The sequence below is a fragment of the Zonotrichia leucophrys genome, chromosome 11, assembly GCF_028769735.1.
Source record: "Zonotrichia leucophrys gambelii isolate GWCS_2022_RI chromosome 11, RI_Zleu_2.0, whole genome shotgun sequence".
Taxonomy (NCBI): Eukaryota; Metazoa; Chordata; class Aves; order Passeriformes; family Passerellidae; genus Zonotrichia; species Zonotrichia leucophrys.
This window is the reverse complement of record NC_088181.1, coordinates 15,042,806-15,054,005: the sequence shown is the minus strand read 5'-3', so window position 1 is coordinate 15,054,005 and position 11,200 is coordinate 15,042,806. Positions and strand designations below refer to the sequence as shown.

General features: G+C 39.3%; 1 protein-coding gene across 8 annotated transcripts in view; it reads right to left on the bottom strand.

Moving 5' to 3' along the window:
* Positions 1-809: 809 nt before the first annotated feature.
* Positions 810-11,200, bottom strand: part of ZNF536 (zinc finger protein 536) — a 343,245-nt gene continuing 332,854 nt past the window's right edge. For 7 of the 8 annotated variants that reach the window (XM_064722742.1, XM_064722741.1, XM_064722747.1 and 4 more), the window contains exon 9: positions 811-3,948. In XM_064722742.1, coding sequence (XP_064578812.1) covers positions 3,713-3,948 — 236 coding nt within the window. In that variant the 3' untranslated portion in view covers positions 811-3,712. Of the gene's footprint in view, positions 3,949-11,200 lie in introns of all 8 variants that reach the window. The other variant, XM_064722746.1, reaches the window with a different exon arrangement.

Here is an 11,200-nt window from a genome sequence, read left to right as displayed (position 1 = left end):
CACAAGTTCACCAGTAACAGCACCTCCTCACTGTGAGTTTCAGCTACTAAAAAACTGAATTTCTATGATTCTATGCTTTAATTCTTAATCCTTCTGACAATTTTTGTACCTTTTCCTTCTGGAGACTGCAAGCTAGAATATAACTATATTATTGTGGGTATGACTGGCTTAATTTAATATTAAAATTTCTGGTTTTGAAACATGTTTGCTTTCTCAGTTTTTCTTGGAGCAAGGCCACATTTACCCTCTCCTCCCCATACTTGCTGCAGTTTCTCAGATTTGGTGCATTTTTTTTATGTTAATCATCCTTAATTTTTTAAGTGAAAAACCCTTAATTTATTTGCTTTCAAATGTGCAGACAAAACCTTAAAGGGGAAGAATAAAGATTCACCCAGGAGAATGGGAGCACTCTTGCTCTTGTACATTCTTTGAAGTGTGAGCAGCTTTCTTAACATGCACCATAGCAATAAACCTCACAATTTTCTAAAGCCAAATATATGATCTATACAAACAATCTTTTTTAATGTGAAAACATGACTTTATACATCATAGTGTATGATACACACTTCAAACACTTTCAAATCAAAGCTTGATAGACCCCAAGACTTTTTCTATAGTACATAAGTAGTAGTATATAAAACAATTATTACTACATGCTAAAACAGATTTCCACAGTCTTTTAATTAAGCACAATATATATAATATATATCTTATATACTGTATATAGATTTGTTCAAATTAATAAGTGGACTGAGCACACACACCCAGCATAATACACTCCAGTAACTGCCTAACAACTGTGAATTTACTGGCTTTTTTTTTTTCTTTTTAAATCTGACAAAGCTGAAGAAAATAATGTTTTAACTGTTCCTAATAAACATAAGCAAGTAGGAAAATTTTTTTTCAGAGGTAGAGGTTTTATTGCGTAAAACACTGGATAAAACTGTACTGCTTCAAAGACATTTTTATTCTAACAGCAGAAAGAAAACAGTCATTGCTGAAAAAACAACTTTTAATACTTCTATACCAGAATAAAGTTCTGTCAACTGATGTATTATAATAATAAATAATGACCAAGAATAAACTTTAAATACAAAGTTTTCTAATTGTTACAAGCATAGCAACAAAATCCTCTACTCTATTGATCTCAGATTTCCTCCAAGATAGAAATTTTTCTTTGTGTAGGAATGTAGACAGTATTATGACCAGTATCACAGACTACAGAAGTTACAGAGAAAAAACTTGACATGTTTAGATATGAGAAGCATGATGATATTCAGAAACTGACAATGCATCACTGCTGCTGTCACTTGTTTGTATTACAAGTTACAAATGTTCTGGAAAAAAGGGCTATGTCAGAGGGGAGGATAGGGACAGTAGCACCCGACCAAATGGAATCAACACACACATCACAAGGAGCGGGAGATGTTTCCAGTGTCACAAACAGAATTATTGCCTGTCGTATCTGAAAATGCTCAGAAGACACAAAAGAATACTGAAAGAGCTCAAAAAGTGCAAGAAATGGAATGTGGGGGGTGGTTTTGTTTTTTTTCTCTCTCTGTTTTTTTTCTTTTTTTTTCCTTTTTTTTTTTTTTTTTGCTAAGATACCGAAGGCGGCGCAAACACACAAAGCAAGCGACTGACACAGTCACCAAACACAGTAGTGCAGTTAAAATCCTAAAGCTTACTACAGTCAGAAAGGTTCAATAACATTTCAATCCTTTATCTAGGATCATAGAAACAGTTGCATTAAGTTTATCAACTCGATTTAAGTAAGGCAGTGAGAACTATACTAGAAAAACAAGAAAAGCAGCTTGCTCTGTGCCAGATGGGTCCAAGTTACACAGTGACCTCATTTAAACTGAAACTTCAGTTGGATGACATCCTTTCCGACAGCATATGCAAACCGTATTCCTTATTAGCCTGAGATTTTTTTTCCAGTCTCAGGGTAGCGCTAAGAATTTTATTTACATTGATTGCAGTTTAGTATTTTTTGTAAACTGCTTTAGGCAGAGCTGAAGTTTTAAGGCCCTGGGGTTTTACTCTGTGCTCCCAGCCTGCAAAGAAATATTGACTTTTTTTTTTTTACTTTTTTCTTTTTTTTTTTTAAGTCTGGATGATTTTGCTTTAGAAGAAGTTAATACTTCTCTACCATCATGATAAACAGCACCAATTTTTCTTCTATCAAAGGAAGTACATTAGAAGGATAAAATTTTATGCCATTCAGAGAATTTCAGAATAAACCTTTAGTTATTTCTCTTACTTTTTTATGTGGTTTGTTATAGTCTCTCAAAAGCTTCCTATGTGGCAAAGACCTTACTAAATTTGGAGCATCCAATCAGTAAAAAAGCTAAAGTCTGCAAAAATATAGAACACATTTGTTTTACAAAACCAAAGAAATATCATCTAAAACTCTTTTTCATTAGAGACAAAGAGCAGAAAGCTTGGATTCATATTTTAGGTCAAGCTACTTCATAAGGGCTTGCTCCAGAAGAAACTTCTGCACTGTGTCTGTAACACTTACAAAAACTAATACAGGAAAATTAACCATGACCAGGGAATCCTTCATTCAAGTGTAAGGAAAAAAAAATAGGAATCGAAAGGAAGTTTGAAAAAAAACCAATAAGACAAGTAAAGAACAAAAGAAAAAAATTTTCAACCTCCTATGTAATAAAATTCTGTTTCTCACCAGTACCTTCTATAGATAAGGCTGACTAGTTTCACTAAACAATATTTCTGTATATTGTACTTCTACATTTATAGCAACTTTTTCAACAAGAAAAAAAAAGAATAAAAGCATTTCCCTCAATACTGCAAGATGATTACAAAAAATGGAATTACATTTCAAATCTGCAATCACACACTGGGCTGCAGATTTTTTTTTCTAACCATTGATTCATTTGGCTGTATATTAAAAAAAAAAAAAAGAAAATGTAATATCACAATACTTTTCAAAATAGGTCAGTACTGACCCCAGCTTATGGGCCGTCTAAGGTTTCTCCTACACTGCAGTTGCAACACCACTTGAATTGATTTTCTCTGCAATGACAGCTCCAGTCAGACTGGCACCATGGCAGTCTACCAAGACATCTCATTACTATGCTAGGCAAATGACAGCAGCTGGTGTCATATTATAAAGGTGTTTTCAACAATGAAAACACAGCCCCTCAATCTTCAAGGCAACACTAAATCGTTTAGAGGGTATCATTTTTCTGTTAAGAGCATTATTTTTGGACAAAGACCACTTTTAAGTTTGAAATTGCCCTGCTTTTTTAAATAACTAACGACCTCCTAACATTTTTAAATCACTTTATTATCGCACCTACATTGTTTGGAAGTACTAGTTGCCAGGTAACTGTTTAGCAGCCATTTTCAAGGGCTGGAAATTTACTTTGCATGTGTAATATATATATTTACACACACACACATGTATGGAATGTGTGTATTTTGTGTGTGTGTGTGTGTATGTAGATATATATTCAATGTGGGTATGACTGGATATCTCTGTGTCTGTAAATACACATATATATATGTACATGTGTGGGTACATGTACATACACATATATTTGAATGTTTTCAGCATTCTGGACCCTTCTGGGAACTGGCATGCCATCCCTTTCCTCAGAAGGGGTTTATTGTGCCAGCCCTCACCAACCACGTGTCCAAAGCCAGGGTAAAGGCTACAGCAGAGCAGGGCTGGCCCCGCTGGGCATCACTCCTGGGCCTTGGTGCCCTCCTCGGGCAGCTCTGCCGAGCTCCCTGCCTTGGCAGCCGCCGGCTCCTCCAGGCTCCCGGCAGCCTCCGAGTCCACTCTGGAGCGCTTGAACCTGCGGTCGGGGTACTGGCTGTTGTCGAAAGGCATGCGATGCACACAGAGCACGTGGGTCTTCAGGTTTCCCTTCTGAGAGGCACTGTAGGGGCAGTATCTGCACTGGAAAGGCCGGTGACCTGTGTGACAGACGACAGCCTGGTTAGTTTTTGCTTTCGCCCACGGACATTGCACAGCCCGGACAAACGGAACACTCCGGAGCCCTCTTCTGCTGGGAGGGGCCATCGCCCTTCCTCAATAAACTGCATTTCAAAAAATTCTTTGCTTAGGATTTCCAGAGCAGTGCATCTAATCCATCTCCCTCCTCAGCCCCAGCTGTAAATCCTTCAGCCCAGGATCCAAACCAAGCTCTTGTAAATACAGCGTGTACGAAACTGTCTTCTTTTACATTTGTTAATTATCTTTTTTATTGAAGTGCAATTCAAGGATGACAATGTGCAGACCCTTAGTCTAATAAACACACTTTGTCTTTGGGTGGGTTTCTGGGTAAAGAATTGTATGTTTTATTTCAATCGCACAGATTACTTTTTAATGGAAAGAAATAATGGATTGAGATAGCCAAGGCCTCAAACCGGCAAACATTTACTCCATTGAGATTACTCCTGTGAGTAAAGATACGCAAGCATGTAAGTGTTTGCTGGACCAGGGCCCAAGGTTATCATCAGCTTTAAAATAAAATGTCCAAGCCAGATTAGAAAAGGAATGTTAATGCACAAAATCTGATAGATGCACTTCTTATGGATAAAACAGCAATCGACCATGTAACAAAGGCATGAATGAAAGATATCATTTCTCAGTAGGGCTTATCAATATGCTCTCCTATATTTTTCAGATTATTGTGACTTCAAATCTCCATGCTGTATCTGGTTTTGGAGGTTATGTTTCAACAATCACATTTCAACCTATGCTGGGAAGTTGTTGATGTGTTTTACTGGAACTTTATGAGCTTTGTCTCTCAAATTAACTTAAACCAGGACCATCTGAGGTCAAATGCGCTTAGCTTGCTTTAATTTGCTCAAATAAATGAATAAATAAATGTGCCAGACCATCTACATAAAGCCAGGATAAGTGAAAAACAATACCCTATCTCCACATTTGAAGAGCACATTTTCCCTTGCTGCTGTGGTACTACTTAGCAGGCATAAAAAAGAGATGCTGGGGCAGCAGAGGAGGAGAATTATGCTTCCTGCAATGGGGAAGGGGCTGGACCCTCTCCCCTTGCTTTTAGGTGGGAATTTACAAGCTAAGCAGACACCTGTTGAGAACTGGTCTGATGCTACCTGTACTGGAGTGGAAATGCTGCCATGGTCCTCCCAGCAGAGATGGGAGCATGGGCAGCTGCTGGCACAGGATCATGAGCATCTCTGTAGCACAGTGAATTCACTTGAACCAGCATTAGTGCCCTGGGCTGCTCAAACAACTTGCCATTTTTACTGTAATAACAGCACCACCACCTGAAGGCTGAGTGCCCCAAACCATGCTGCTGGCTACCCAGGGGAAGGACACTCGGTGTCCTGAGCCCTTGCCCCAGGAATGCAGCCTTGTTTCCTTCCTCAAGGATGGAAAGCTCCCCTTCACTCTTTGTTTACATGGGCTGAAAGTGCCAGAAATGTGACTGCCCTCCAAAGCCTCCAACATGTATGTTTATGTATGTTAAGCCTCCAGCACAGGAGGGATGTGGAGCTGTTGGAGAGAGTCCTGAGGAGGCACCAAGAGGATCTGAGGGATGGAGAACCTTTCCTGTAAGGAAAGCATGCAAGAAGTGAGATGGTTCAGCCTGGAGAAGAGGGGGCTCAGGGGTCACCCAATTGTGGCCTTTCAGTACCTTAATGCGCTGACAAGAAAGATGGACAGGGACTATTTACAAGGGCCTAGAGTGACAGGAACAGGGGAATGGCTCCAAACTGACAGACAGAGGGTTTAGGTTGGATATTAGGAAAAAATTCTTCCCTGTGAGAGTAGCCCTAGAACAGGTTACCCAGAGAAGCTGTGACTGCACCATCCCTCCAAGTGTTCCAGGCCTGGAGTAACCTGGAATAGTGGAAGGTGTCCCTGCCCACAGCAGCAGGGTTGGAATGAGATGATTTTTAGTGTCCCTTCCCACCCAAGCCACTCCATGATGCTATGATCTCACCAACCAGCTCCTAATGCTTTAGCCACAAGCAGCTCTTAATAAACAGCCATCCTAATTCTTTCCTGCAAAGAACAAATTCTAACAAGGAATGCAGAAAGCCTGGCTGGAGCTAACCACCTCACATGCACCAGACTAAAAGCAAACTCTTTTTGCCCACCACTGAACCAAGTTCAAACCCGTGTTCAAAGTTCCATGCAGAGAATGTCATTTATTAATTCAAGGCACTTTAATAAATCAGACAATATAAAGTGCACCTACAAGGATTCAGTTCTGCATTGCTTCTCCCATGACTTACTTTTTCAGGCCATCAAAATTTCACATCACTGCCTTGTGAAAAGTAAGTACACAATAAGTTAATTTGTATTGTCACTATGCAGTACAACTGTGGTAAAGAGCACATTCATTTTTAATCCGATATGAATAATATATAAATATGTATACAGAGTGAGGGTCATAGGAAAGCAAGCGGTACATTGTTTACAGCAGAAGTAGTACAAAAAGTAGAGATTATTCTTGCTTGCAAAGATAGCAATATCTGCAATTTGCTTGTAACTAAGGGGTGAAGGAAAATTCCCATTTCTTTTAGGTATCCCCATTCATTAATTTTAGCTGGAAAACTTGTTGTGGGCAGCAGGCTCTTAAAATAACCCTTCCCAGATAAGTTGGCAATAAATTTATAATGCTTTATCTAGCAGTGGTTGGTAGGTCCTTTCTTAGCAAGCTATAGTTCCTATGCATTTTACCCACTATATATCTCCCAATAAAATTATATGAAAGCCCCCCAGAAAAAAAAAAATTAAAGAAAAAGAAAAGAAAAAAAAAAGAAGAAAGGAATCTTCCTGATAGCTCAGGAGATGATGTGATATGCATTGCAATTGTAGTAAAAAGAATCAGAATGAAAGTGGGTGGACTAGGGGGGCAAACTATGGTGTGCATCTTTCTCTGATCAAAAATCAGGATAGAGGACAATGTATTGTTTGCAGCTGAAATAATCCTGCTGTGGAGCTATGTTCTATGAAGGCTATGACTGAGCATGTGGAGAGACTTTGCAATCCTCTGGATGGAAGCTGACAGTCTAAGGAAATGGAAGAGCAGAAAAAAAATAATCAAAATTAGCTAAAATGACAACAATGATGACTGGACTCAAAGAACATTTTTAGCATGTATGAATTTCCCCAGGAGGGGTGATCACTTCCAGCACGTGCTGAAGCCTCTCCTCTAAAAGAGACCTAAACCTCCCAGGATCAGACCCAGGAGGGGTGGCAGTGCTGAGGGGACCCAAGCTCATCATCTTCTCTAGTTTTGACTGAATTTTAGGGAGCACAAGGAGCGTGGATAAGTAGTACCTTCTGGTCAGGATAGAGTTTTATGCAGACCCATATTAAGGAAAATCCTTCAGTGTTTGAAACTAGTCCACCTTTTTAAAAATATATGCTGCTTCATTAATTTAGGCTTTGAGGGAAAAAAAAAAGTAAAGTTTGTTTTCTTTTCTTTCAAGTTTGTGATGTGATATGTTGCTTTGTGACACTTCATGTCAAGCTGCATCAGTCACATCGCGTTAGGTTTCATAACATGGCATGACTGATGCAGCCCAACATGGTGCATCAGCTGAACAGTCAGAAACTGTAGGTTTTGAGAAAGACATGGATCTCAGTCTGGGGTTTAGGGCCACTTAAATGAAAGTTTACCTCAAGTAAGGGCCTTGGTTTGAAACAAAGCCATTGCCCAAGAGTTGTTAAAGATTCAAGTACAAGCCAAACCGTATTTTGCTTTGTCTAATCTTTAAAACTCAAAATGTATTATTGGAACACATAAAAAGTCAATGTCAATGAAGTGGCACTGGGTTACTCACTGTAATCCAAACACTGCTAATAGTTACTAATTTATTAACTTTGATATGGATCCATTATTTAAGATTAGCACAAAGGAATACACAAACGAGAGAGAGAAAGAGTGATGAATACTAAAGTCTTTTTCATTAAAAAAATCATTTACATGGTCAAGCTGCATTAATTCTCCACTTCTAAAAATATTTGATCGGCATCCAAATTCTATAAAATTCCCACAAAGAAACATCTTATTTTTGTGGTATTGCAGGCACATATGTAGGGGTTTGCTCTAAAATGTAAAAATGGGCATTGAGCTAGTCACATGAATAAGATCAGGAATTTATTCCAGATTGTTAAAAGTGTACTAATCACAGCAAAATCATGGCTTTCTCCCAAAGCAGCAAGAAAATGGTAATTTGAAAGAAAAATGCCAATAATACATCACACACAAGCCGTCTGTTGTCCCCACTACACCACTTTGTATTATATTGCATATGTGTACATACATACACAGATACACGCATACAGACACACACACACACACAATTTAATGCATAAATTTAGGGGAAAGACAGAAGAGCAATAACATGATGAACAGAAAACAAATGCTGTGCAATGTACTATAAATTATAATTAAGCTCTGAATAAAATGTGTTTCTTAGATATGACATTTGTTCCCTTAAAATGCAAAAATGGCCATGATTATCTGACAGAATGTTTTTCCTTAGATGGCCAATGGCTATAGCACTTACTGAGATGCAATACGGCAAACTCATTTCAGATTTCTTTGCCTGGTTTAAGAAAATCCTTTTGGTGAAAATCAAAAATAACAGCAATTACCTCTTTAAAACAAATTATTCCCTCGCAAAGAGATATTTGAAAAAGCCTCAAAGGCTTGAATTTCTCGGAAACAAATCTCTTTAGTTGGGATCTTGGACACTGAAGGTCTGGACTCGACTTGCTGGGCCACTGTAGCGGTGCCCCACGGGCAGGGCAGCCCTGGCCAGCCCGGGGCACTGGAGCAGGACTGGCTCAGGATGGATGGGCACTGCCTGCTGCACCGGGATGCTTGGTCCCACAACACTGCTGGTGGAATGGTCCATGTAATCACACATCTGCTGCCCAGCAAAGCCTGCCCTCACACCTTCAGTAAGCCTGCGCCTCCCCAGGTGCTCCCCAGAGCTGCTCTGAGTCCTTTTCCCCCCACAAAATGTTGTACTTGAGGCACAATCATCTCTAAGCACATGAAGTGCGTGCTGCCTCAGAAGTAACAGCAGGCAACGATGGCCGGGTGCTTTCTGTGCTTGAAGAGAGGCTTTTTGAGCATCTCCAGTTCTCTGGCAGGGACTGCTGGGCTGAGCTCATGTCTCTCTCAGACCACAGCCTCCAGGTCCCAGGCATCTTGGTGAACACTGCCATTTGAAAGTATATTAGAGCATAATAACAGGCATTTGCAAAGGGAAAACTATTTTCATTTAAATCTTGGCTAGTGCAATTTCCTTTTTTTAACGTATAAATTTTCATAAATACATTTCCTATCCACAGCAAACATCCCAAGTACCGCATGCATTACCCAGGAGGGCAGAATGGCTCTAAAGCAGCCATTCGGATCTGGAGCATAACAGTATGGATGGGAAAATGCTGAATAAATATATTTGTCCAATAGACAATAATGGCTCTGATTGAGCCATTCCACTTTATTGGTCTCAAAATATGCATTTTATGAAACTCCCCAAATACCAGACAGATTAAAATACACCCAATCAGGTTGGTATCTGTAATAAAAGTTTTTATAAAACAATTGAAAAGTATATGTTTATTTACACACAGGTCCAAGACCAACCAAGATGATCTTCTGGGAAAATTTCAATATTCTGTGAAGTTTATATGTTACTTGGATTGCAAAAAAAACCCCCAAAATTAAATTTTAAAAACTCTACTTCATGTTGACCAAGAAAAGTCGTAAAACCAAAAAGCCTTTTCGTGATTTTCTTTGGAACAACATTTTTAAAAAATGCAGAGATATATGGATTTTAGGAAGGCCAGGGAACATTTCCAGCTACCAAGGCTAAGGCTTTGGGTTTCCATTGGGACCCCTAAAGCAAGGGCAACCCCCTGATCACCCTCCATTCAGCTGAATTCCTTCATTACCAGGCTCAGTCCTGCTGAGTCCTTAGAGGTCATCAGATGAATTCCTCATGGCACCAGTGTCGTTGCTTAAATCCCTCCTCACCGATATTGAGCACTTTGGAGCAGCTCAGGTGCTGCCACCTGGAAGAGCCTTTCTCTTGCTGTGAGTTACTGGAAAGAACTGAATTAGGGGAGGATAACTTTGGGGTGAAGACTCAGCACATGACAAAACACAGCCACCAGCCTGATCCTACATAAATATAAGGATGTCTGCAAAAAAAAAAAAAAACGCGGCAAGGTCAGCACCCACCCCAAAGCCACCACATGACACTGCAGTCCTGGTGCCCTCCAGAGATGGACACTCAGTGTATGGTCACCTGCAAGAGCAGGGTGGCAATTCACTGAACTATCACTGGCTGCAGAAGAGCTGGCAGATAAAAAGACCTCATCTGTAACTGATTTTATCAAAGATTTTTACTTGAACAAAAAAACTTCAATCGTTGGATTGAATTAAACCCTCAGATACCTACATGGCTTTTCAGAAATTAATCAAAGGTGGAGCCTATTCCTAAGTTAGTGCTTTACACAGCACTTGGTGTTTCCAAATAAGTATTTCAGCTTGCTGATGAGTGCACTAAAATATTTAATGATGACACAGAAAAGCAAAAGTTGGTGCTACACTGTGCCTTTAACACATATTATTAAAATATTATGTTAATTTCACACATTCCCCCTAAAATAAAAACTGTTCTTACAGTAATTATTCAATTCCTGTCTCAAAAGGCTACAGTCACTAATTATCACACACTGAAGTTTCCTTTAAAAGCAAAAGAAGTAAAAACCACCAACAAATCATCCCTGCAATGTAACACAGCCAAGTGCAGGTTGGTCTGACACAGAGGTTAACAGCCACCTGGGCACTCCTGATAAATTCTGTTGATGTCCTTCATCAATATAGTTTTACCTTACTGAATGATTCACTCACAAAACTATGGAAAATATAATTAATTTAACATTTTTTGCCTTTGGTATGTGGAACATGAAAATTGCAATTATTTGGAGGTAGAGTGAGGAAATTGTTAGCCATCTGTAGTGAACTAAATACAAGGGAATTAGGAAATGGCCAGTGAAATCACTGATGGTGTAACAGAGACTTGCAAGTCCTGGGAAAACAAACATTTCCCATTTCTTGCAGAGCTGGTAAAACAACAGAATTACTCAGCTCCAGCTACTCAGCACAGAATTTGTTTCTTTTTCAGAAGAAGTTATTCACACAGG